This window comes from Falco naumanni, chromosome 6 (genome assembly GCF_017639655.2).
Source record: "Falco naumanni isolate bFalNau1 chromosome 6, bFalNau1.pat, whole genome shotgun sequence".
NCBI lineage: Eukaryota > Metazoa > Chordata > Aves > Falconiformes > Falconidae > Falco > Falco naumanni.
The window spans coordinates 77,780,592-77,808,078 of NC_054059.1; the positions used below are offsets into that span (position 1 = coordinate 77,780,592).

Here is a 27,487-nt window from a genome sequence, read left to right on the forward strand (position 1 = left end):
CAATTAAAGCCAAGGGGGGCCGAGTGCTGTTTGTACTCAGGGTCTGTGTTTTGTATTACAGGAACTGTAATTTGTTACAAGAGGGTGGCATCTCTTCCCTTTCCAAGGAAAATATCCATGCCCACCTGGCTAGGCCTTGCCACTGTTCCTTCATAGCATCCACGGCACATTGACTGGCACCCTCTCCAGTGTTTTACTGTCCAGTGTGAGGTACGATGCCGGAGGTAAAAGCCGGGGTAGTGGAAGAAAAAGTACACATGTACTTACGTGTGTGCTTGCAGCCACAAGTAGACACATATTTATTTTTAAAATCGCATGTTACAATGCACACAGAACTCCTTCAGTGCGTGGTCTATTAAAATCCCTCCCCGGGGTAACATTTTCTGACACTTGCCCTGGTTTTGCCCTGGTACTCGGCACACGTCCTGCTCTGAGCCCCACAACGAGCCACCCCCCCCTCTCCTGCGCACCCCCAGCCCTTGCCCTGCGGCCGGACCCCAGCCGGCAGAGCAGCGCTGGCCACGGCTACCTCTCGGCCCTGCTGTCCCTACTGCACATCATCCAGCGGGAACAACACCTGCCCGCCGCGGTGGCCCTGCCGCCAGTAGTGCCAGGCTGCTGTCCCGCCTGTGAGAAACAGGCAAACTGGCCCAGCGGCTACAGCCCGCCACGTGGCTCTGGTTTTTCTCCCAGGGCTCGCCGCACAATTGAAGGGCTCTGGCTGGGTGTTGCATAGCTCGAAGTCATCCCTGGCCCAGTGGCCACCTCCCGCCCAGCCCGTGGCCGCTGGGGAGCGGTGCCAGGCCCCACGCACGCCCTTCCCCGCCGGGCGGGCACAGTGGCTCGGCCCCAGGGGGGACAGGGCACCAGCGGGCCGCTCCCCGCCTGGCCGGGGCGGCCGCTTTCCTGCCCTGTTTGCTTTCAGGGCGTTTGCCTCGGCTGCTGTTGGAGCAGCGGGAGGTCAGTCTCACACTGTGTTTCAAGGAGGCGCGACAGAGGAGGGTTGGAGGACATTGCCGGATCCCCTGCAGCACGCTCCTTTCCTCCCCCTTTTCCTTTGCAAGGCACTACAGGTATTTTTGCTCCCTCCTCTTTTCCTTCCCGTTCCCACCTTCTTCTGCCCCCATGCCTGCTGAGCCTCGGCTCCCGGGTTGTGTCTCTGGCAGGTGTGAGGGAGCCATGCCCTACGTGTACCAGGACTCGAAGCCGAGGCCGCCGGCGCTGCCCAGGGCTGCACGCACCACCCACAGCTCGGGGAAGACCTACGAGGAGCTGAAGCAGGAGTGCCTGCACAGGGGCGTCCTCTTTGAGGACCCCGACTTCCCCGCCTGCAACTCCTCTCTCTTCTTCAGCGAAAGGACACCTGTCCCCTTCATCTGGAAAAGGCCCGGGGTGAGTATGCCGCTGCATTCTCTCCTTCCATCCTACCAAAAGCCAGACGCCGCTGCGCTTTGGGATCACATCAAACGCATGGCGTGTTCACGGAGACAGAGACCAAGCGCAGGAGGAGACCCTTCCCACCACCCACAAAGAGCTCAAGCTGTGGGACAAAAAGGGTTGGAAGGCTTCACCCCATTTTTCGGATGTAGCTTGTTGTATAGGCACACTTCACGCATATGTATTTATGTACATGCATAAACAACCTGTAATCAGCCTTCTCTGTTATGTTATTGCCAAACAAAAGCAACGCTAAGATGAAAGTAAGAGGACATGCGAGGAATTAAGGATCAAATGCATTACGATGATGTTCTAGCTATGTAAGAGTCAAGTGTTGTTGAATGTAGGAAATTAATAATTAAGGTTAAACTTAAAAAAATCCAGCCTTTTAACTTTTAGAGTCTGAGACTCTTATACTTGCTTGCTTCCATGGTGAAACACTGAGAGATTACAAATACATGCCATGGTTATTGAGCTATTCAGCAGTAGCCAAGGGCTTGATGAGTATCTCTTAATGCATCTTGCATAACAATCATTAATAACACAGCAAGAGCCTGAAGCTTCACTAGTCACATGCTCTCAGATCACAAACCCACCATCGCTCCAGGTTCCTTCTCCTCACTTAACTCTGTAACTACTAGCCAAAGAAAATTTGTGTCTACATTTATTTCTTTGCCAGTGACTGATGTTTATTCTCTTTTTCTTCATAGTCTGAAAGCTTCTCCCTTAGTAGAGCACTTTCCTTTGGTGACACTGATACCAAGGAAGAAAAAAGAACAAAATAAGCTTTTGGCTTAACTTAATCCACATTGATAGGCATTCAAATGCCTCAGCATCTGATAATTAACATAGTGCCACTACAGAGCAGAATTAAATCTACTACTCTTGAACAAGTTTCAGCTATGAAAAAATAAGAGATCCCTACACATGGTATGTGCAGCCCCCATAGGCAGCGTTGCCTGCCTTGCCTACCCGTGCCCCAAAAGCCGGGTGGGCTGTGGGGCTGCCCCCCAGCACAGCATGGAGCTCTGGGGCTGAGATGCTTTTGGTGTGGTGGGGCATGAAAAATGCAAGTGCCTGTGACACTAAATCAGAAAGAATGGTTTTCCTTTGGCAGCCATTAGGTGCTAATTTGTCTTGTTTTCCATTTGGGGCTTCACAATAGTTAAACTTCACTGCAAAATGTGACCAGGAGCAGCTGAGAGCTTGTGTGTGGTACCCAGGGACAGCGGAGAGCAGTTCTGTCTGTCATAGTTGTCACAGTCTTCTTCAGGAACTTTGTACACTGAACTGGAAGCATTTCCAGGATGAGTAAGTTACCTGAAATAGTATCTGCTTTTCTTTACACTCCAGTTCCCACCATGCAAGAAGGTGAACTATTGTGAGCTGCAGAATGAGAAATAAAGCTCAGGGGAGGCTGAGAGGGTGTGTAAGGACAGGGGTTTGGTTATGCTTTTCTCTGGCTCCTCAGCACTTAAGCTAAATCAGTTTCATCTCTGTCACCCGTCAGGAACAGCAGCAAAACAGAGGCACTGTAACACCATTTCAAGTGAACATTTTACTTTGCAAGTGGGATACAGGCCTGGAGTGTGTGCCGGCTTAGCTGCTGTGGCTCAGCTGGCAAAGTCGTGGTGCCAGAGAGGGCGAGCCCAAGAGCACAGCCTCTGTGTAGGGTACCTGTGTTCAAAGCGCTTTTCACGGTGACTGGCTTTTACCGTCTCTATTTTACAATAGCTTGGATGTAGTGTAGCACAATACATGCGGGGCCAAATAATATTAGTCTTCAGATTTACACTCTGTTAAAGTTTTACCTTTATTCATGAGAGCAGAGAAGGCTTTCTCGTTATTTTGACATGCATATACCGGCATGTATACACGTTTGTATGCAGTGTGAATGAGACCCTCAGCTAGCCCTAATCTGTAAATTTCCCACTGCAACGTGAGCTACATGGTTCCACACCAGATGAGTAGCTCTTCCTACATAAATCTTAAGTGCTCTAAGATTCAAAAAAGATATTTAGTGATTTTGTCTAGCCATTCCTTTCATTACAAATTAAACCTTTGGAACTGTACCTTATTAAAATTTTAGAATAATCTGAAGACCCTTTTGTCATTGTATTTCCCCTTTTGCCTTCCCTTCTTAATTTATATCTAAATTCAGCTCCTGGGATAAATTTAACAACTCAGTATCTGGGAAAGTTAGACATATAAGTTGAAGAATGAAAGAAAAAAAGAAAAAAAGAGGAAAGACAAATGTGTTTTACCAATGGCAAATGAGTCTATGGTCTACAGAAGGAGGTAAGAAGGAAATTCTCTTATATATGAACAACCACTGACAACTGGTATGACAGGTACTGTATGCTGGAACCAGACAGAGAAATGTAATCACAGGAATGAGGCCATCTGAACAGCCTCAGCCTGCCTTAGGTCTCCACGTACCCCCTCTACCAATATGAGAGGCACAGGGGAAGCAATTTGTTTTCTTTTGAGACTAAAGAAACACAGCTTTGATGTAGCATCAGGAGAATCATCTCTCTGAGGGCTGCACATCCTTAATTCTAAGTAATATCCTTGTGCAGGCAAATCCTTGAATTACTGAATGCTGTGTGTGTATGCAAGATCCACCTCTGGGGTTTGTCTTTTAATATGATGAAACCCCTGATACACATTATCATACCATCCAGTCTGAAAATTCCTTTAAAATTAATATTTTTCTAACATCCACTTAAAAACTGCAGAACAGTTTTCTTACGTGTAGCAGGGAATATGGCACAGGTCCACTCAAAATCCTTTCAATCCTTTTTATTGATTTTTTTAAAATTATTATTTGTTTTCTTTACACATAGGAGATTGAAGATGTTTTTCCATATGTCAGTTGTAGAGCTGTGCCATAAGCAATGAGCCATGAATCTAATGTTCAGGCCCACATCAGTGGAAAGGTTTTTTTATCTTGTCCCTTGCTAACACACAGGGTTTCTTGGAAACAGCTAAATACAGTCCTTGCCACAAGAACTCTGTTTCCCAGGAGCAATGGTGCTAAAAAAAGGCATATTATTAAAGATCAGCTACTTTATCAGCTGTTGTTATATTAATGTCTAAAGGCAATGATCTGTGTTTTTTATTGTTCACGTCCAGTCCCTACAAGACTGAGTGTATTTAACAAGCAGGAGGAGCTGCTGTTGAGTGTATTTAACAAGCAGGAGGAGCTGCTGTTTGATTTCCCTTTGCTCCACGAACCGGGGGCACACAGTGCTGCAGTACCTCCTCCCCAGGGCACCTGTGGCTAAGGCACAACGTGGCCACTGCCTCCTCCCCAGCAAAGGCAAACAAAAAATAGGCAAACCAGCTTCCTCCTGATTATTGCCTCTGCAGGGTGAGCGTTGCAGGAGCAGAGCTGGTTCTTTAGAGAGAGTGTCCTGGCTCCAGCAGTGGCCAGCAGCAGATGCTTCAGCAGTAAGTGCAAGAAGCCGGCCACCACTATCAATATCCTTCCCTGATGGCCTCACAAAATGCGGTGATATGAACCAAAAGCAACTCCGTTTCCTTCTAAGCAAATGCAGGGGTTAAATGACTAAATGTGTTATTCTATTTCCCTCTCCACCCCACTTTAGGTTTGGGGTTTTTTAAAATTTTTTCCAAGTTTCTACTGCTTAGGCAGAAGGGTCTGCTTCATGCCATAGGACCTGCAATAACTACCAGGTCAGGCTGATCAACTACAGACGTATACCTCTAGTGATATATTAGATACCCTCCTCCTCCTTTTTCTATTCAGTTCAAACAGTTAAATTCAATCTACAGTTCACAGGAAAGGGGAGAAAAGAGAGAGGAATTCCTGCCACATTTGTTGGCTTACCACTGTAATTTTTCTATCCAGCTGTGGTGTTAGTAATTGAACTAAAACATGCAAATGGATGCTTGAGAATTGTTTTAATGCCACCACGAGCACCAGTCCCTCCGGCCTCTGAGAACACAAGGGTGGGTACTGTTACCTCCTCTTAGAAATTAACTGTAAAACAAACAAGGCTGGAGTCTACCTTTGTTGTTTGCTTATTTGAGGAGGAAATGGTCCTATGATTGTCAGACATGATATGCTGCAAGTATTATGGTACAGGTAAATAAAAGGCTTAATAATGCATTTAAAGGTAAATTGCCAATTTTAGTTTTTCTAATAATTTCAGGAAAACAAACAAACAAAAATAATAAAAAAGAATTAACCAGGGTTGTAATCTAACATTGAGATTTTGGACCAGGTTGTGCCATGATATTTTAACAATTGCCTACAGATGAATAAAGAATGCCAGCCTTTCATTAACAGCTAACTAATTAAAAAAAATGAGTAGAGTTGATTTTATAATTGCTCTACAACTGTAATTAATTAGCAAGGATTCCCCACCTAGTGTTTTTGTGGTGGCTACACTGTTGCAGGATAATATAGCTAATGTAGCACGCACTGTGCTGCAAGTCTGGGCTCAGAGTGATGGTGGCATTTTTCTGGCACATTCTAAACCATTTCTGCATGTCTCCTACTCTCACAGGACATTGTCAAAGACCCCAAGTTTATCCTTGGAGGAGCCACAAGAACTGACATTTGCCAAGGGGATCTTGGTGAGTGATTCCCCCGGGTGGATGCATTAATGCCCATACCCTGTGAGGAGCAGCAGGAATATCCTCATACGAGGGGATGTTGTCCCTCCTGAACTGGTGGGAGCAGTGAAGCTGGACGTACCGCCAGCCCTCACTTCTTTGGTAGCATCCTCCCACCTGTGCCAGGGACCATCCTGGTGCCGTGGGATTCAAGATCAGGGCAGGATCTCCACTTGAAGGTACTGTGAGCCCAAGGGAGCCTTTTGTCTACCAGTACCTCCAAACTGCAGCACAGTCTGCTCTGGCCAGGAAAGGGACATGCTTCCTGGGGGCACAGGAGCTGCCTTGGATTTCAAAACGGGTGGCAGCTAACTGCCATAACGACTCCTCTGCCCCCTACACCACCACCTTCTCCTCCCGAAGAAAAGAAAATGAGCGATTTTTTCCCCCTTCTCAATTCACAGGTGACTGCTGGCTATTGGCAGCCATAGCTTCTCTCACGCTGAATGAAAAAACACTAGCAAGAGTGGTGCCACTGGATCAAGATTTTGGGCCAGATTATGCTGGAATATTTCACTTCCAGGTAAGATAAACTTCTGGAACAGCATGAGCATATTTCTGTCATTACATGTCACGGACTATTTTTCAGTGGGGTTGCCAGTCCTTGCAGAGGAGACATTGAAAAAACAGGGATTACCGAGTTTACACTGTTGTTTCTGTTTTGAGAAGCAACCTAGAGGGTTATGTCAGCCTTCCACAGGCATGCACATAGCCACTTCTGCTCTGTGAAGAGATATATGGATTTATAACTAATTTCTAATTTTCCTGGGCACACAAGCCTCACTTAGGATATAAAGCCTTAAAGGAGTCGGACTAGGATCTGAATGTGTGTATCTTAAAGGTGTCTTGAATCATGTGGTGACTACTTGTGTGGATATATGAGAGACGTTATCCAGACAAGGAGCTACAGTACAGCTCTACACTTTAAACCTTAGCCTTTCTTAAGATAAGAAAAGACTTTTTCTTCTTCCCTTCCTTTGGAGCAGCCTAGCATTGTATAGTGGGAACAGACGATTTACATACGACTTCTAATCTGGCCTATGATTGTCACTAATTTAGGATTAGAAGTGCTGGGACACCAGAGTCTTATGCCTAGGAAATGACATGCTGTCAGCAAATTCACACCCCATCTTTCTAAATAGTTTTGGCAGCACAACGAGTGGCTGGATGTCGTGATCGATGACCGATTACCCACCTTCAAAGGCCGGTTGGTTTTCCTGCACTCAGCTGAACGCAACGAATTTTGGAGTGCCTTACTAGAGAAAGCCTATGCCAAGTAAGTCACACTGCGCATACATAATTTGCTATTTGTACATACAGTATTCACAACTCGAGTGAAAGGCTGTTATCCAGTATTTTTTCTTGGTGGTGGTGGGTTTTTTTGCATTTGCTGCTGCCCTGATCTAAAGACGTTACATCTATCTCTGGTCCGACTTCCAGCACATCATTAGATACAAGCCTAGCTAATAGCAACAGAGTTGGAACAAAGCCTGAATCCTGCCATTTTTTCTTTGAGACTTCAATTGATAGTTTTGGCTAACTGTATTTTTAAATCATTTTAAAATTATTTGGCAGGTAGCAAATCACTGACAGTGATACTCAGTCCTTGCCAGCCTGACAACTGGCACTAAAGAAAAAAAAGCCTCAGGCTTTAAGGATATGGAGAAATGAATGAATTAAAAATGCAATTAACAAGGAAAGCAGAGTAATCCCAATGGCCCTCCCATATGTCCTGGGTACATTCTGGGGTACTTCTTTTCATTTCAGTGCTGTCACTGCAATTTTACACCCATGTGAGAAAGCTCTCAAGCATGGATGCCTTCAAAGTTTTGAAAGCACATCTCACATCAGCATGTCTTTTCCAGGCTGAACGGCAGCTACGAGGCTCTGAAAGGAGGCAGTACAATAGAAGCCATGGAAGATTTCACTGGGGGAGTAGGAGAAATGTATGAGGTCAAAAAGGCTCCTGACAACTTCTATGAAATCCTAGAGAAAGCTCTGAAAAGGTGCTCAATGGTGGGCTGCTCTATTGACGTAAGTAAGAACTGGGGTCTGGATTTCTCAGTTTAGTTTTGTGGTTTCTGCATTTTAAAAAAGCTGCTTTTAAAGATTGATTAAATTAATAACAAGTAAATGGATATGCTCTTAACTCTGCAAATAATAGCTATGAACTGATAAATACGTAATATTAATGTAGTCCTTCATACCGTTCTTAAAAAGAAAAGAAAAACATTCATCACTTTTCAGCAGTTGACAGCCATTATATTTAAGGCAATAATGATATGAGTATGAGCACTCAGCGAGTGAGCTGTATTTCCTGACTTATTTGGTCACTTAGCATTAAAAATGGCCATAGCTTTTTGAGGACTTACTGGTTCCAGAGACTATAAAATTGTTGTTTTTCAGCCCTGAATTCTGTAACAACACCTGTGGGGACTTGGGGGACTCAAGACAGTTTTCAGGATCAACACATTTATTTGTAGACAGGGGCTAGGGATTAAGGTATGTCAGGTTTATCCCTCCAGAAACTAAAACCTTCAGCTTTCCCAGACAAAATGTTGCTGGTGGGGAGCACCTGCATAGGTTACTTAAACTGCTCTGCCAGTGTGTCTGACCCAGGGTAAAAGGAGCCATCTACATGTCTTTGGCTTTCTGGTGAAAAACACCTGAGCTGCTCAACAGCAAGAGCGAAAGCCCTGCTGCTGTTCCTTGGTGACTGTGCTCAGCAGGAAAGGCAGTTCAGAATCAAAAGTGTGCCAGGTTTCTCCACCAGAATGAGCAGCTGCAGAAAAAGGCTTCAGAGCAAATGAAAACTCCCACCAAGCACAAAATGTTTAATTTCCCTTTCAGGCACTTGTAACAAAGGCAAAGGAAGTGCCCAGGCTGGGGTCTGCTCAAGACCCCCATCATCGAACATTTGGCCAGGCTGAGGGAGACCTCTCGTCTCAAACCAATTGCTTGCTTGTCTGAAAGCAAAGCTTTTCCATGAACTCTTTTATTCAAGACTGTGCCCTCAGCTTTGGGGTTCAGTGTTTTTGTTTTCTGATTTGAGTTTCCCTTTCTCTCCTGATAAACTTCTGCTGCTTGCAAAAACTAATTAAATATTTCTTGAACTATAGAGGGAGTATGATACTCAGCTGGCTGATGGGACCCCTTACTGCCATCGTTGCTCCATCAGTTTCTTCTTAAAAGAAATCAGACCATATCAACACTTGATCTCAGTCTGAGAGCACCTTTTCCCACTACTTAGCTGACATGAACTACATTTGCATGGGAGTTAAGACTGAGATCCCAGAAACGTAGATGATGTTGATACCTTCTGTGCCCCTGTGATGTTGTATTTCAGTCTGAAACTATATTATTTTCCCTCTAAGTGGACAATGTTTTAAAAAAAAAAAATAATAAATCCTGTTCTGTCCTCAAAGGACATCACATTGCCCCATCACTGTATCGAGCAGACAGACAAGTTCCCTTTTCATAGTACTGGTTAGCCACTGACCTCCCACCTGATGCTTGGAAGGGACCAGGTGGCACCACTTGCTGTCTCACTCAGATTCACACTTTTTTTCCCATTTTCAGACCAGCAGTGCTGCAGAGTCAGAAGCCAAAACCCCCTTTGGCCTTATAAAGGGCCACGCTTACTCTGTGACTGGCATCAGTGAGGTATGTTCAGCAGTGTGGGGCAAGGAGAGACCTGGGGAAAAGATAACGGAGTGCCCCCCACCCTCAGGTGACAGGGGGTGTTATTCTACTGGAATTATCCAAATTCCCATCCATCCTTCCCTCCCACATCTCCTGTAACAGTCTGCACCTTTCGCCCAGCTGTTAACACCAGCTGGTCCAGCCTCTGCAGACTGAGAGGTCCTGCTCCCTAGCTATTGACATTTGGTATTTTCTTTATTTTGTTTTTCCCCAGGTGAGCTATCGGGGCCGGCAAGTGCAGCTCATAAGGATAAGGAACCCCTGGGGAAATGTGGAGTGGAATGGCCCTTGGAGTGACAAGTGCGTGTGCTGTCCCATACACACTGGCCTTGTGAAGGCCAAATCCCAGCTGCTGCTGCACAGCTAGCTTTCTGTAGCCCCAGCTATTCCACAGAAAATTAAATCAAGGGTTTGCACATGTCTAGCAGTATTACTGCCATACTAACATGGCACTCTCAGTATTTTCAAAGCTGCTCAGCTATGGGGACATTGCAAATTTAGCCCCCAAAATCTGGCAGTAGCAGAAATTTTGCATCAATATAAATGGGATAAGTTTTAGACAAGTTTAGATAAGTTTTTAGGAGAAATTAGACATTTGGGATGATTTTTTTTATTTATTTATTTTTTTGCAAGCCTGTTGCTGTAGTGCTTGTAACAACATTCATACTACACCTACTGCAGATAAGCTGGAAACTGATATTGTATTACCCCCTGTAAGTAGTTTATGAGCCTCTAGTTGCATTTATTGTTCTGGGTTACTAAACATGTCAGGAATAGGCAGAAACCTTACCGGTTATATATGAACATTAAATGAGACCCTCTTCATGTGGTACCCACTAAAGTTGTGGAAGGACCCAAAACCACAACAGGGTTGGTCTGAAAACCAGTCTGGTTTTACTACTGAAGGTAAACAAAGAACAAATAATACAAAAGAAAAAGAAATTACATAGTAAAAAACAACACTGCACTCCCTGTCCCCCCCTCCCCCTACACTTCTCAATATATTTTTGCAGATATTCAGGGCTTCATTTTTGTTTCACTTTCTTCTGCTAAGTTAGGGGTTTTTTTTAATTCACACAGATGTAGAAGAGAGGAGCTGTAACCGACCTGTCCCTTTAAAACTGGTGAGACACATAGCCATCTGTAGGACTACTATGAGTCCCCATCCTTAACATGACCCAGGAATAAACGAAATATTTCCACATCAGCTATAATCTTTTGTTATCTTGAAAAAGAAAATAGGGATAATTGGCATATATAATGAGTGATTAAATCTAAAAAAAAAAATTGAGAGGTTGAGATCAGGACAGGCATGTGTCAATTTGTGCTGTTCATTGGGAAGGCTGTCGCTGCAAAGCAGAGCTTTGATTCTGCACCTGGGAGGTTTCCTGGAACTCAAGATGCAGAGGGGCTCACAGGTCAACACAGGAATCTGTTGCCGTTTCACAATGGTTCCTGTAATTACAAAGCTCAACACAAGGTGCCTACTACTCCCAGTTTATGTCAAATTGGAAATACAGTAGGGCATTTCCAGCTGTTCCAAAAAGCCGTATCAGACTTTTGTTTGGTTTTGATCTGCTACCGCTGGAGTTGTAGGGGTTAATGAGAGGAGGCAAAGACTTTACCTGGAACCCCAGTTACTCCAGCAAATCTCTCTGTACAGGGGAAAGAGTCTATTCGGTTCCCATTGACTTGATTTTGAAGAAACATCTGGCCATAAATTACTGACAAACATAAAAAGAGAGATGGTGCTACAGATGGAGAACAGATTTAAGGAAGGATGTGACCTACCAAAATCTTGAGGTTTACCAATAACCCTATTATGCCCAGTCCCAACAACTGACAACAGTCCCAGCTCCGAACGCAGGCAATGACTCACACAGGACCATCCCAGAGCAGCTTTGGGATCTTTGGCCTGGTCCTGCTTCCAGCTACATTAGTTGGGTGTCTGTGACCATGAGTGATAGCAGGATTCACAAAACCTCTTAAACACATCTGTGTTTGTGTGAGCCACTCAAATAAGCCACAACTGGAAGGAGAACAGCCTGTTGCTGTGCCCAGCCAGTCATTCTGAGCCAGAGAAAATTAATCACCACATACCTGTAGTAAAACCTGGTTTTGTTTTCTTGCAGCTCTCCAGAGTGGCATTCAGTCAGCCTGTCAGAGCAGAGACGCCTATCTCAGACAGCACTGGATGATGGAGAGTTCTGGTAAGCCACAGGTTTTTAAAGTGTGTGGCTTTAGTCAGAAATCAAGGTGCAGGTGACCAAAACGAGCAATAAGGAAGAAGTCTGTGTGAGGAAATGCTCTGTTTCTGCTCAGGAGAGATCAGGTAGAATGCTCGTTTGGTTTTCTATGTGTTTCATTTGTGCCCATGTCTATTTTAATAACAAAAGGTATTTTAAAAGTCAGCTTAGTTAATGGAATTAACATATTTCAAATACTGTGTGTCTGCCATGAAGGTAACACCCTTTAAATCCTTGCCATGAACCAAGGGAGGCTCTACAGAAGGGAGCGATGTATCTTCTGTATCACCTATGAAATGCCTTCAGGGTTGATGCTAGGCATACAATGGAAGGGAAGGACATCCCGAGAAGCAGTAGTACTTGTTATGGAAAGTAAAAGAACACCAAGATCTGTGTGAAATGATGGAAAATTTCAAGAAAAAATGAAATTAAATGGGAAAAAGAAAATGCGGTGGAAATTGCTTTAGAAGTGTGAAGTGTTCTTCATGCCAAATTCACAATCTCAGACAGAGCAGATGGCTGACTTGCACATGATTCCCCCCCGTATCAATGGTGCTGTGCACTACTGACAATGTGTCTAGTCACATTTTCTAGGGCCAGATGCTCATCTCTTTTACACAGAGGTAAATCTAGAGACTTATGCAGTGGAGCTATTCTAGATTTTTCCCGGAAGTTAAACCAAAGTTCAGCTTTAGGCCTGAAATGTGATTTGAGATAGACAATGCAGCACATTGCTCCATAAAATGATTTACCCTAAACTTTGGTACCTTTGGAGGGAAGTATATACGATAGCTGATCTATTTCTTAAGTATTTTTACATAGGATATTTTGAGTTATTTTCCTACTGACATTGCAAATGCAGTAGGGCATTTCCAGTTTTTCCAAAAAGCTTTTTTGGTTTGTTTTTTTTGTTGGTTTTTTTTTTCTTTGGTTTGTTTTTTGGTTTTGTCTGTTTTTGACCTGGCTACAGCTGGAGCTTGTGGGGTCAATGAAAAGGAGGCAAAGACTTTACCTGGAATCCAAGTAACTCCAGTAAGTCTCTCAATACCAGGGCATGACTTAAATCCTGACTGTGTAATGGAGGTACAAGTGTGCAAGTAGGCATCAAAGGAGCAGTGAAATTAATTAAAGAGTCGTCTGTCCAACAGAGCTGAGCTGACAAGTAAGTCCTTGGAAGGCCAATAAAAATTAATGAAGTTGGGAACACCCAGACAAACGTTGGCTTTCCTCATCCAGCATCTCAGCCATTCAGAGCAAAACCAAAAGCCATTGGGACTGAAATTTCTGCTGAAGGGGTTAAGTGGACAAAAATCATATGCATACGGAAAGAAATGCTTCCAAAACCAGCCAGGCAAGTTCGATACCAGCTAAACCCTCCACCCAGTCCATCAGACTTATTTTTCCTAACACCTTTTGACTTCTGTGTATTTCTCTAAGGAGTGTTTGCCTCTTTGCCCCCTTGTAAGCCACACCTTGATGGTTTCCCCATCAGGCTTCACATACAGACTTTACATGTGCAATAATGTGATGTATCCCTAAAGACATTAAAAAGGTCAGATGAGGAAAGAGATGAACACAGCTGCTTCTCTCCAGCTTTCAGTTTGCTCCTACTGTGGTTCTTGCTGATGCAATTTAGCTGAGGAGATGGCAAATGAGGTATATTCCTGCTTCTGCAGCTGAGGACCTTCGGCTGGTCTATTCAGCACTTGGCTTGCCTCCCTGGAAAGCTTGGGTAATCTTTATGAGGTGCTTTGAATTCTGCTGCTAGAAATAGTGAGCAGCAAAGTAATTAGGTCTTCAAGGGTTCAAAACATGATCTCAATGACATGCATTATTATCTTTGGGCTTAGCAAATAACATAAGGTGCAATGGGGCTCCTCTCCTTGTTGAACACAACCAGTTTTTACTGAAGTAGACTTCAGTTTTACAGTCACCGAGCTCTTTGGGCTCTCTGGAAGCTGAAAGACAGCCTAAGAAACCTACTATGCACTCATGAACAACTTCTTTAACTGTGCTGCAGGTGTTGGACCCAGCTCATTCCATGTGCTGACTGCACACAAAGCAATGGTCATTTCTCCTACACAGGCTCATTTCTGTTAAATGAAAGAGAAGAAAGTAGACATATACCTGTTTGTTCTCATGTATTGTGTTAGACTTCATCAGCAAGGGAAATCAGATCAAAAACTATGAAACATTTAAAGCAAGACAGGTGTCATAACATCAGAGTGTCTTCAGTCAATGCAAAAAGGCAACACAACTGTAGAGGACAACATGGGATAAGGCAGCCAAGGTCAGAAACTTCATCTAATAAGACCTTTTGTCCCTTTTGTTCTTTGAATTTCTGAGAACTGAAGAAAATCTTCATGACGATATGCTGAAGGCTGACTGACCTCATTAATTACACCAAAGATATGTTGGCTACATATTAGTCGTTCAATCTGGTCCAGATGCTTCTACTCAATGTGAAGAAGGCATGCTGCTATTGGCTAAGAAACCAGCTTCTCACTCACTCTAGTCCCTTCCCTCCCAAAATCAGAGGGTCACAGTCTTCTCTTCCCTTCACCAGTACAAATCCAGTACAGTCCTAGGGAAGTCAGACCAGGTGTTTTACCTCTTAGGAGCCAAATCTGATCTATAAAGTGCAACTCCTTCATCTGCTTGGCAGTATGTTTCCAAAGAGCCCAAAATTGCATAGTGTGGCCAGGAAACCAAGCCACTTGGAGATAGATTTTGCTGTGCTGCACCTGCTCTAGTGTACTGAGCATCAAAGTGAGAATCAGCCGTGCCTAGGGTTAGCAGCATGTGGGAATAGCCAACAAGAAAGAGGATAGGGCTCAGGAAAGCAAACCCTGCTGTTTCTTCCCACACTGAGAACAAGTTGTAAAATGGCTCATAGCAAGTGTAAATTAAGACCACCACAGACATCTACTATTTATGCAGCAGAAAAATGGAGCTAGCTGTGTTTAGTTAACTACCCTGAGGACTAGCTGGGTCCTATCTGCTGCCACTGCCACAGATAAATGTGTGGTCTTGGAGAGATTTTGCTCTCCTGCTACTCCATTTTGTTGCTAAGCATCAGACACTGGAGGAAAAGGATAGTTCTAGAAGTTAGTGTTAGGGAGGAGATCCATTTCTGTACATTTTTTCTATGGTCTGTGGAGAGAGAGGGGCTCTTACAGATAGTGATTGAGAGCGGAGGACACACCTGGGTGCTAGATCACCCTCAGGAAGGTCTAATACCTCTACTCTTTTACAGAGGGAAGTTCTGCCTATGAAGGCTACCCTCAGTCTTAGAGCATATGGGCCTCCCGTCCTTGCAGCGCCCACCTTGCAAGCTGCTTTCTCTTTGCCCAAGGCTGCACACCATGCCCAGTGGTGCCTGGCTGTGACTGTCCCTTCGCTTGGCTGTTTGCTCAGTCCCGAACACCAGGCTCCTTGGCTAGCAGGGCTGTTGGTATCTTTTTGCCCTTTTACTTGCTGGACAAAATCACATCGCTTATCTGCTTCTTGGCACGCTGAGCAAGCTAATTTCAACCAGCCCAGCCTAGCAGCTCAAAACTATCCATATTGTGGCATTTGCTTCCTCCTTCCCGTGGCCATGTGTATGTATCCACCTTGGATATAAAATATATATAGCGCAATCTATGTGACACAGTAGCAGGCAGAAGTTTCTATACCACCTTCAAGGGCAGGTTGGAGCCACCACTCAAGTTGGAACGCATTTTTTAGCTCTTGTGTTTGGTGTATGTTTTTGCTAGGACGAGGTTCCAGGCACCCATGAAGGAGGGGAGGGTGAGCAATTTGAGCCTAGGCACCTTAGCAGAGGCCCAAATGGGACTTTAACTGCAGTGTGGACAGGTTAACCACGCCATGGCTTGGCTAATCCATCACCATATGTCCCCTGTACTGCTGGCACGCGGCTGGCATGGAACACATTGCTGATTTGTAAGCAGACTTAGCTCCTGCACAGATGTCTGCCATCCTTTGGTGGCTCTTCAGCAATATAGATGCAGCCATTAAGGCCAGGATGGTGTTGGTGAAGTAACTCTTTTCACCATAGGCTTTGTGCCAGTGTCGCTTCTTTCCATCTTATACTCAACCGAAATTGAATAAAATCAACAGTTATAGTATAAAAAGAAAGGTGTAAGTAATATCAGAAGGAGACCCAGACAATAAGGTTGCTTGTGTTTTACACCACAGTGAGCAAGAGCTAGCTTCTCCCCTGGTGCACTTTGGCACTTGTCCACGGTCACTGAAACTATTCAGACCCACGTGAGCTGGTGATCTGGCCCTAGGACTCTGGGGAGTAAAGACTTCTGCTGGACAACCTTCACTGAAGTGAATGACTGCTTGTTCCTTCCCACGTCTTTTCACTCAGGATGAGATTTGAAGACTTCAAAGTGCATTTTGATAAAGTTGAGATCTGCAACCTGACTCCGGATGCCCTGGAAGACAGCACTGCCCACAAGTGGGAGGTGACCATCCACCAAGGGAGCTGGGTCCGGGGATCCACTGCAGGAGGATGTAGAAATTTTCTAGGTAAATACACGCTGCTTTGAAAATGAGAAGCAGGCACTGAAGTCTTTACCCACCCTCAGCCACCTCTCCTGTTACCCCATAGCCAGAACTGTGGGTGCAGGCCAGGCCAGCTGAGTCTCAGCTAGCAGGAACCAGCCAAAAGGAAAAACGTTCATATGGTCCGACTTGAGGCTTTGCGGTAAAAAAGCTGCTTTCTTTGCTCTCAAGTTTGTTGGATCTGATTTGCCTCTCATTTACATTTGCATGATCAGGACTAGCTCCAAATAACTCACTGAAACTGCAGCAGTAAATGTAAAATGAGACAAAAATCCAGTTCAGCCAGCATGTTTATGTGGCTCCGAAGTAGTGACATGGATCTGAACTGTGTTACTCCGGTCTGGCACCAGCACTATGAGATCATTGTAGCTATGTACTTTTAACAAAATCCCATCTGACAACTTTATTTAAACCATGGTAACTTAATAAAGTATCAGCCCTAAAATCTTTTCTACACCTAGTTCCATGAAGGACTTTGGGATTTGGCTTGTTTTCTGCACAGCTTAGTGGAAAGAAGCATGACAGCTAATGGAAAAACTAAATTTGAGCAAAACCTCAGCTCAATTGTCCTTTTTGTCTTCTTTTTTTTTTTTTTATTATTATTAGTAGTGGTGGTATTATTATTCTGAGGAAATAAACTCTCTGGTGTTCTTTACATTGGCAGAGACTTTCTGGACAAATCCACAAATCAAGCTACATTTGACAGAGAAAGACGATGGACAAGATGACTGCACATTCATAGCAGCACTGATGCAAAAGGATCGCCGTAAACTCAAGAAGCTTGGTGCTGAAATGCTAACCATTGGCTACTCTATTTATGAGGTACTTTATTACTTTTACAGTGCAGTAGCCACACTATCAGTATTAGCATCTTTCTCTGAGTTTGTACCCCTGCCAGTCATCATGTGGTTTTAGAGCCCTTGCTCTTAAAATAATCTCAGTTACATTGAGCTCCATGGAGAATGTTGATGTGGTCAGCATGGAGCCCTCTCAGAGGAGGATTTAGGAGTCCCTACAGGGCCATGGGTTATCAGGACAGACTCCTCAGTCCCATGATTCTGTCATCCATTGCCTGGCTCCCCGAGAGGGAATGTTGCTCCTTATGAGCCTCTTGGGGTGCATCACACACAGGAGTGCCTGACCCTGAGCGAGGTTGGGATTGGCAAATCTGTTGTCACTGCTCTGTGACACCCTGTCTGAGATGGTGATATATAATGGTGAGGAATGTTTAAGCAGCAAGACAATGTTCTAGCGTCCTCTTAGACTGCCTTATGGGCAGGAAAGGACCACCAGCAATAGGTCCTTGCCATAAGGTGGGAGCTAGGTTGCTGTGAGCACCTGGGTGAAGGGATCAGAGTCAGGGTCACAGCCAGGGGAGAGGTTTGTGCCAGGCAGACTTCGGCTCTGTGACTGGGAAAGGGGCAAGCATGGCCCCCAGCACACCCCAGACAGTGCACTGCTGCCTTTGTTTCCACTCTTAGAACCCTGGCAGAGACGGACACTTGGGCAAAGACTTCTTCAGGTACCACCCCTCCAAGGCCAGGAGCAAAACCTACATTAACTTAAGGGAAGTATCTAACCGATTCAAGCTGCCGCCAGGAGATTACATTCTTGTTCCGACCACATTTGAGCCACACCAGGAGGCAGATTTCTGCCTGAGGATTTTCTCTGAGAAGAAGGCCATCACCGAGTAAGTCAGCAGTGAGCCCTGGTGCTCACCTATGCATGGGGCTGTGGCTGCTGAGGACAGTTTGGCTGCTGGGCACCCATCCCTACAGCAGAGCCCTGGCAGGGAAAGCCCCTGATGGCTTGCTTTTGCATTTGCCCATTTTTGCTAAACCTGAGGAAATAGGGCTTGCCATGGTGAATCTGGTGGAAGCTTGACAAGGAAAAGTTGCTAGCTGCCTGGTACTGTTCAGGAATCTGTGAACGCAGAAGTATTTGTTTCCTCCCAAAGTTTATCCAAATGAGAAATTTATCTTAAAAAAGGGTATTGAGGAAAAAGTGAGTTCACAATGAATAAAGGATGAAATTAATTCCTGAGCAGACAGCATGCACAGCTATGCCCTCCCTGAGTCCTGCTTAAAGTCTGCTTTAAGGGCTTATACCAAAATTTAAACAGTGCAAATATATGATTGTCTGATGAATTTTATCTAAACTTAAACTGTTCAGTAAAAAATGCAGTTTTATCATTCACCTCTGGAAAATGTAATAAGCAAACTTTCACCCTAGGCAGATGTTGTATATCTTCAGATACCGAATAAGGTTTTGTTTTCTCCAGGGATCTAGATGAAAACGTTGCCATTGATCTCCCTGAGGTAAGTCTACAGAGTTAAAATAGCAAGAGAATAGCTCAGCAGAAGCCAGCACACACTGCTTTTACTGTCTTTGGCTAAAACACGTTCATTTCACAGGAATGTTACACAATTGCCAGCTTTGTGTATGTGACTGAAGCAGTCAGTTCTGCTGAATATGGTAAAAGAGCTGTATCAAAATCATAATTGCTATGCTTCTGCACTTGCTTCAAGGCAGTCGGCATCAGCCAGCACCAGAGGTGGCTATCAGCCACCATGGGTGGGCTGAAAGCCCAGCCGTTAGCACCTGGGAGGCACACGGCCATTCATACCTTTTAGAATTTTATTTATTATGAAAAAATAAGAGGCAAAAGAATGTCCACAGACCTACATTCGTTTTGCATACAAATATCCTTATTTTGCTTAGCAGTATCCTCAGGGCTTAGGAAGGAATGCTTGATACATATGTGTGCCTACTGAAATGATTAAATTCTTTTTGTTTCTGAATGTCCTGGTCTGCCTGCTGAGCAGTAATTGCAGCTGAATCTGAGTCAGCTCCTGTTTAAGTGTATCCCTGCAAATAAGCCATTAATTGTGGTGTGCCTTCCCATGGAAACAAGTTAAGCCAGGTTCTCATGTGTCCCTCTTTACCGAAAGCTCTCCTCCGGGGACCAGCTAACAAGTGCATCTCCATTCCTGGGATCCCAGGGCCATGTTCAGTAGCAAGGTAAATCTGTTCCCCTGTCCCAGTACCATCAAGGGACTGCATCCAAACTTGTGCAGAAGGAAGTGAGGAACATATATACGGCCAAAAAAAAGTGTGAGTGGCCAAGCGGTGTCACCAGTGCCACTTTGGTGACAGTGCACTAAATAGCACCCATGTTGGCTCTTCTGTGGGTAGAGAAAACGAAGCTCAATTCTCTGCTTCCTGTGCTGTGCTGTTGCCTTCTTTTCCCCCATTTTTTTGGCCCAAGAGCTGCTCTCTGTTCACATGGTCATCCTAACTATAGCAGTGGCTCTACACCGTTGCATCTCTCTGCTCATCAGTGTAGACTGAAGCCTGGACTCTACACCCTTGTGAGAGCACTGAGGCACTGAGCTGGCAGCCAGCCAAAAGTGCATCCAGGCTCAGGATGGCGCTGAGTCATGTGCCAATGTGCACCCACCTCTGGCTGGTGCTCTCAAGAAGGGAGAGGGGTCCCTGGATGATGCCACTAGAATGAGCTCTGTAGAGCTGTGGTTGTGCATGGACTGGGGAAGCAGAGTGGTGCAGGAGTGGGATGGGAGGAGTGGTGTTTTCCAGGATGGGTGCTCCAGGTTTTGACATAACCAGGACAATGGCACACTACACAGTCCCGTGGGTGAAGGAAATGAGGAGGTGAGGCTCCCCTCAGACAGCTAGATGGTTGGGAGGCCTCAGGTCTAGCAATGTTCGAGAGCATGTGTATCCTTATTTTAAGAGGTACTATAGTCCCCTGATGCACCCAGGGGCTATGTGCAGGACAAACGTCATGTCTTACAATTCTTACAATGACTTGCGTGTTGATATTGCAGCCTCTAAACCCAACCCCAAGCCCACAAGAAACAGAAGAAGAAAAGCTGTTCCAGGCACTGTTTGCGCAGATTTCAGGAAAGGTGAGTGCAAAACCCTTGTGGGCCACAGCAAGGTGTAGAAAGAGGGGACACACTTCTGTTCCCACCCAGGGCCAGGTGAAATGAAAATGACGTGTCTGGGGAGGAGAATGCGTAGTTGTAGTGTGTTCTTTGGGCACCAGATGTCACCACGCCTGGTGTCTAGATGGAGAAGAGGGCAGTCCCCGGTGAGCAAGCAGGTGGACCAAAGCTAGAGCTCAGGCTCTAGGGAAGCCTACCTGGTTCGGTGTCCAGCTGCAGTTTACTTTTCCTTGAATCAATGGTTACTGTTTAAGTTCTCCTTCAGACAGTCTTGTGCACAGCAGCACTTTTGTATTTCGCCAGCCCTTTAGTGTTTAGCCTTTTGCGGGGTTTTGTATGGTTCTCTTTTCCTGAGTTGCAATAAAGTACAGATGGGTGATGTTTGTGCTTTCTGTGTTTTTTCTTATGTCTGATTACAGAAGCATTCAAGTAACAGATGCTGCGCTTTTTTTTTTTTTTTTTTTTTTTACTTTAGGACATGGAGATAGCTGCGGAAGAACTCAAATATGTTCTGAATGCTGTATTAGAAAAAAGTAAGTGCTCTAAGTTAAGGGCGGTAAAGAACTTTATAAAAGCTGCCATTAAATTCACTTACAGGTGGAAAAATAAAAGCTGTGTTATGACTCCTGCCTGGTGTCCTCCAGCCAGCCAGTGCAGATCCGGGAAAGCATCCATGATCTAACCACGAGCTTGCCCTGCCTCCAGCATGATCCATGCCAGCTCAGTGAGACCAGCTCTCCATTGCACTGCTGCTCTGCTGTGGAAAGACAGGTGCTGGGCTGGGACTTGTAAGACCTGAATGTAGTTCATCACCCTGCTACAGACCCTTTGTATAATGGGAAACCTGGTGTCCTCTGAACCTCATCTCCTGATACACAAAACAAGGACAGTATTTCCTGTCATATCTTCAGTAAATACTTCTTTTCTCTGGACTGTGACTTCTCTATAGTAAGGGCTGTCTTCATCTTCCACCATACAGGTCCTCCTACGAGGAATAAGAGCCAGCTATCTCTGCTTATGAAAACCAGTTTTCTACTTTCAGTTTATAAAAGGCAGATTTACCCAATGACTTCTTTCTTATCATTGTCTTTTTTCAGCAAAGAACATCAAATTCAAGAACTTAAGTCTCATTTCATGCCGAAATATCATTTCTCTTATGGATGTATCCTTTCAAATACGTGCTCGTGAGGCTAAGTGAATAGTGAATGTAATTGTCCATAGCATTGGAACCTGTCATAGCAACCACCAGAGATGAATGTGGTAATGTCGTGCCAAAACACTACCCAAAGAAAAAGATTATATGGAAGTTGTATCATGATTTTCATTCTAGAAATTTAGGGTTAGGAGCTTCAAGACAGACCTTTTTCTGCTGCAGACTTAAAGACAGATGCTTTAATGCTGACCACTTTTAAAAGTAATTCTCAGATTACTTCTGTATAGAACAGTGCATTTTTCAAGCTGTGCTTTATTTGAAAAAGGTCTAGAAGAGATAGGTCAAGAAAGGTCTGTTGTCTGGAGGGTTAAATTCACCAGACAGGGTAGAAATTAAGGTTCAGCAGAGTGTTGAAAATTACTGATATCAAAGCTGTGGTTATTTTGACAAGCAGACTAAAAGCTGGAAAATCTGGTCTTTCAGCTGGATCCTGGAACTCCAGGAAGCAGACATGTGGGCGAGAGTTGTCTGTCCAAATTTAGGCATTTGTGGTGTAGGTGTCTACATCTGATCTGGCTTTCTAGACTTCCTTTGTAGATAGTGAAAAGGGTGGTATAATTATCATCCTGGGTGCACCTAACTGTGAGGGATGCTAAATGGCTGCTCAGACATTAGGTGAGATGAATCACAGCCCTGGGTACTCCTCCACCAGATTCATCCTTTGCAATGTTCTGGTGCCTGTTGAGTTTGCTTAGCATGGCTTCTGCTCAGGTAGAGCTATTTTTTGCGGTGTGCTTTCCTGATAGACAATTTTGTTACACGTGAGACATAACAGATACAGTCCTAACAAGGCAAGTATGTAATATTTGGTTTACATCTTGCTTGTTCAGCTTAGAAGCTCTTATCTTTTGCTTTCATTGTTCCAGCCCATGATAGAGGTAACATCCTCTCAAACATTTCTAACAGAAAACCAAACCAGACAAAACTGTACCCTGTTAAAGCTATGTCCATAGCATTAAAATTCCGTGCAGATCAGTCACCATGCATATGCAATAAGAAACAGAGGACCAGTCCTAAATTTCCTCCCTTAAATACCAAGCTTCAGGAGGGAGCTGGTCCATGTTCTTGTCTCATCCTTACATGGTATTGGGACAGAGCCAGGGTGTGCACTTGACCCAGGAGCATGGCAGCAGTCCTAGGTTTACTATTTAGGATATAACTAAATAGTTTCCATGATTTGCAATGCTTCCAAGCAAATCTCTGCATAGTTTTGAATAAATGGGGAGACATCTCTTCCTCTGCTTTGGAAGCACAAGGAATGCAAACACAACCATCTCACTCTGGACATGGTATTTGGAGCACAATGGAGGAGCAAAATGGCATGAATGCAAACCCAGGTCAACACTGGCAGAGTCCCTGCCGTGTCACATGCCACTGAATTCCCTGGCTACAGTCACCATGCAGTGGCATGGAGCGAGGGCAAAGTTCTACATGAGCCCAGGAAGAAGAATCTGGCTGGGTAAAAAGACAAACTTTTTGCAGCATGGGATCTGTGGGTGCCCTCCAAATGCCAACAGTGTAGGTGCTTCAGTAATGGCGGGCATTAGCTAGACCCCACTTGGCACGTTTTGACCTTTGTGAATGCTGACAGAGCTAGCGTCCATCTGAGCACAAGCTTTGTCCTGGCAAGGGGGATGGAAAGGTGAAGGCAAATGGGCCCATTCCTTGCTCAGCGTTCCAGAGCAAGTGCCCCGTCCTGCAAGTGAGCTGTGCTTGGGTGACATCAGTAACTCAGTAAAACAGGTATGAAGACCCTCACACTTCGGGGCAGGCCAGGCAAATCTAGTCACTGCCTCTCAGACCCGCTATACAGACCTTTTTTCCAGACCATGAAGACCAGACTTTGCCAACCCCACCCCACCACTCCCATTAATTTTTGATAGAGCCATTGCAACAAAGCGTGGTCTCTAGATAACAATACTGAATAGCGCACTGGTTGACTAACTCCTTCGAGTACAGTAGCAATTTGTTTGAATTAGGTAATTTAATTCTCTGAATCATTTATACCCCATTTACAACCAAAGCTCTTCTTGCCTTAGAACAATTTGTCTTTCTCCTGTGGAGCCTGTATTGCTCAGCTGTGTTTTTATATCACATAATGTTCCCCAAGTAGCACAGCCACAGCCATGACTGCACCTTATGAGCAATCCCAGTATTGGGTTCAGTGGCACCATAGGCTTTCCAGGCAACTTCACATTTTCTGCTTAAAGGAACAGTGCTGAGTAATTCAGACAGAATTTGGACCCTCATATAACAAATCCTTTTCCTTGATTCAGATTACCAGACTAGTGGCAACGGGAAACTGGAATTTAATGAGTTCAAAATTTTCTGGGAAAAAATGAAGAAATGGATAGTAGGTGACATTATTCATTGTATTTGTTTCTCCATTTCATTAGCTATTTCCTGCATAGTTTACTCTGTATGCGCAGACAAAAATGGAGACAGGAGTGTTTATAAGCCATGAGTTCTAACTCAAAACAACTGTTTTAAAAGTGTGGGGGCTTGTTTTGGATAGTCAAAGACATTCTTAGCTTTCCGTGATGCTAAACCATAATGGTTTTCTGGAAATAACAGAGATTTTTGTAAGCAAATCAACTACGTTTGGGATAAAAAATGTAATGGGCACTAATAAGCAAGCCAATCAAAATAAAACTTAAAGGAGTTTCCATTACTGCTGTTGTACGGAAGAAGAAATTGATGATTCATGACTAGTAGGAAACAATCATTTCCTAAGTCATTGCATTTCCATTATTGATTTCTCAGGAGTCCACTGTACTGAAGCCTGGGAAAGTGTTCGTTCTAATTTTAAACACATTTCCATGGCAGTAAGAATAAGTAAGCTTGTAGAATCAGGCCACAGACTGAATAGTCAAATAAAGACATCATAATTGTTTCCCCATGGTCATTAATAGTTTCTTCTGAATCGATGCTTTCTCCAAGCATTCAAAATATGCAGTTCTCTGTTTCATGTCTAGTCCACCAGAAATGGCAAACACTTTTTCTGGGTAATAATGTCACATCGCTTTTAACAAAGGACACACTGTTTTTTAACAAGGGGGGCTTGAGAGATCCTTGTATCCTGTAGGAAGCTTTGCATGTATATTTGCTGGAAAATTTGAAGCTGGATGTGATGACAGCTCTAAATCACTCATATTCCAAGGGAGGCTTGTGTTTGTTGTCTCATTAAAATGATGGAATTTAACTCCAGTTTAATAATTACTTAATAATTAGGTCAAAATTCAAACCATTTGTACCAGTTCTTTTGGTTGTATCGTGAATGTTGCTGTTTAGATCTTTTATACCTAGAAGAAAATGAGTAAGTGACAATCTTAACTTCTTGTTAAACGATTTGTCTCTAGTCTTCAGAATTATACAGAAAAACAGAAAAAGAGGTTAAGAAAACGTGTCAGTTAAGAGCTAAAAGACAAAGAACAATACATCCTTCCCAGATAAAATCACTTTTTAAGAAATCATGGAACATTTTATGAAAACCAACTCATTATTTTTTAATGCTTGGGTTTGGCAGTACGTTTAAGTTTCACAACAACCTATTCATATGACAAAGAGAATTGGGACCCAGATTTGCTCCTCCAGTTATAAAATCAGACTGTATCTAGACTAAAGTCTTGCCAGCTTTCTTAAATGCTTACATTACACATAGATAAACCCCTTGCCTTTCTATGCCATATCTGCGCTCCCTTTTGTATGCAAATACTGAGCTTTCCATGTGCTCCTTTCATAACAGAATATCTTTCTTCAATTTGACTTTGATAAATCTGGCTCCATGTCCTCCTATGAGCTTCGCAGCGCTCTTAAAGCTGCAGGTAAGACAAGCATCGCATTTTATCTGGGAAACCTTTTGGGCAGATCGTCTGTGGGTGAAGGCGGCTGCAACCAATTATGCAGGCCAGGTACCCCTGAAAAGAGGGGAGTTCTAAACCCCAGAGAGGACTTGGGCACCTAGAGAGGACGTTAAGTGGACCAATTTTGCCCCAGATATCCCCAGCACTGCAGGGCAGTCAGAGAATGTTTACATTTTTATTGAACTCTGTTACAACAGGGCTGCACATGTGCAGCTTTAGACCCTGAAACAAACCACTTCGGAGTCTGTCTCTACTCAAGGGTCAGAGGAACAGTGAGCGAGCTGTTTGTTATACAGAGCAGTCAGTGCATTTGTATTTCATCACAAATTCTTTTCATTAAAGCTCCCAGTTTTGCAGAAATCCCTCCAGATTTCAAGGATACAGAATGGTCCCTCATACACCAAAAAGTGCATGGGCTAGACACTGCAGTGAGTGCAAAATTTCTTGTTCAGAGTTTTTTATTCATTGCAAGCTTAAAGAATTTTGTGGCCAGATTGTTTTCTGGATGGGTGTGTGCCACAGAGTATCCTCCCATTAACTGGTTTTCAAGACTAGTTGGTAGAGGTCTGCAGATTCTTCCCTGGCCTACAAGGTTGCTCACTTTTCCTTTGTGCCTGTGTCATTGGGAAGGATACCAGCTCAACAACTACCTGCTGCAACTGGTTGTCCTCCGATACTCTGACGAACAGTTCCAGATTGAATTTGATGATTTTCTGAACTGCTTAATTCGCTTAGAGAATGCAACTCGTGAGTATCTTCTTCCTCTGGAATTTCTTCTCCTCTGAAAAAAAAAATGTTTCACTTTCGGCTACTGTTGAGCTTATTGCACGATATCTGAGGTCAAGTGTGTACATGGCTAACAGAAAGGAGCTGCATTTAGCATTTGCTTTTAGGGTGGCTTTTCTCCTGTAAAGTGAAAAATGTTCTGCTGCTAATGGAAAATTTCCCCATGTGAAAAGAGCCTGCTTCATAAACTCTGCAGCAACATAGAAGGCATGTGAAGAATGCTGGCAAAGTCCGTGTTATGTTAGTTTCTTGTGGCTCACCCATGAGCTTAATTTGGGATCACAGAAGTTCGAGGTTCAAATATTGCTTGTGCCTAATGCAAAGGGATAATTGGCATACACGTGAACAGTTATCTCCTGTACCTTTTACATAACTTTGCTTTTGGCTGAAGATATGGTGCCCTATAGCTCAAGGCACCCTAGGTGTCAGTTCATTTGTACGCAGGTTCACTCTTGTTCCAGAGCAGCAGTAGTAGAGATAAGTAAAATGGCTGGATAAAAGCTGAAGGGTTCATTAGTGTGGCTCCAAATTCTAATCAAATGCAACTCTACGAGAAGCAAAATCAACTTTCTTCGCTGATTTTTTGGTTTGTTTTGTTCTTCTCTTCACTTTCTGGTTTGATCTGTGGCAACAGAAGTAGTAAACTACCGAGAGGGAAAAGTTAAACAAGATATATAAAGAAAGGCAAATTGCTTGGCTTCATTTTGGAGTATCATCCGAATCCTACTGTTCAGCACACCCAGGACACCCTCTTCCAGTCGAGTCCTGAAGTGAGACTTGCAGAAAAGCCTTAAGTCAGCCAGACATTGCCTCTTGCAAGGACTTTGCTTTGTCAGAGCAGCTACCACCACCGAGCAATCCGAAGTGATCCGCCTTTGCGCCAGGCCCTCCCTCTCCTTGGCACGGCCACCCACTGTGGGATGGGGAGCTCATGTATGAATATGAATGAGGTGTATTTATAGCACTGGTGTCCTGTTTTTCATTTCAGGAGTATTCCAAGCACTAAGTGTGAAAAACAAGGAGTTCATTAACCTGAATATAGGCGAGGTATGA

At 44.1% G+C, this 27,487-nt stretch overlaps 1 protein-coding gene across 1 annotated transcript; it reads left to right on the plus strand.

Annotated features, from left to right (window-relative positions):
* Positions 1 to 1,178: 1,178 nt before the first annotated feature.
* On the plus strand, positions 1,179 to 27,487 carry CAPN9 (calpain 9). The gene is made up of 19 exons (XM_040599371.1): positions 1,179 to 1,392; positions 5,973 to 6,042; positions 6,486 to 6,604; positions 7,224 to 7,357; positions 7,947 to 8,115; positions 9,661 to 9,744; positions 9,998 to 10,083; positions 11,916 to 11,993; positions 16,408 to 16,568; positions 17,269 to 17,426; positions 18,086 to 18,294; positions 18,886 to 18,922; positions 20,453 to 20,533; positions 21,048 to 21,105; positions 21,670 to 21,734; positions 24,070 to 24,138; positions 25,531 to 25,609; positions 26,279 to 26,395; positions 27,423 to 27,487. The coding sequence occupies exons 1-19, from the start codon at positions 1,180 to 1,182 to the stop codon at positions 27,485 to 27,487; spliced, it is 2,052 nt and encodes a 683-aa protein (XP_040455305.1). The 5' UTR covers position 1,179.

Excerpts from the sequence above, each read along its gene's own strand:
- CAPN9 (XM_040599371.1), top strand. The coding sequence starts at position 1,180 with ATGCCCTACGTGTACCAGGACTCGAAGCCGAGGCCGCCGGCGCTGCCC. Across the intron at positions 11,994-16,407 it reads CTGGATGATGGAGAGTTCTG|GATGAGATTTGAAGACTTCA; the intron begins GTAAGCCACAGG and ends CTTTTCACTCAG. Across the intron at positions 16,569-17,268 it reads AGGATGTAGAAATTTTCTAG|AGACTTTCTGGACAAATCCA; the intron begins GTAAATACACGC and ends TTACATTGGCAG.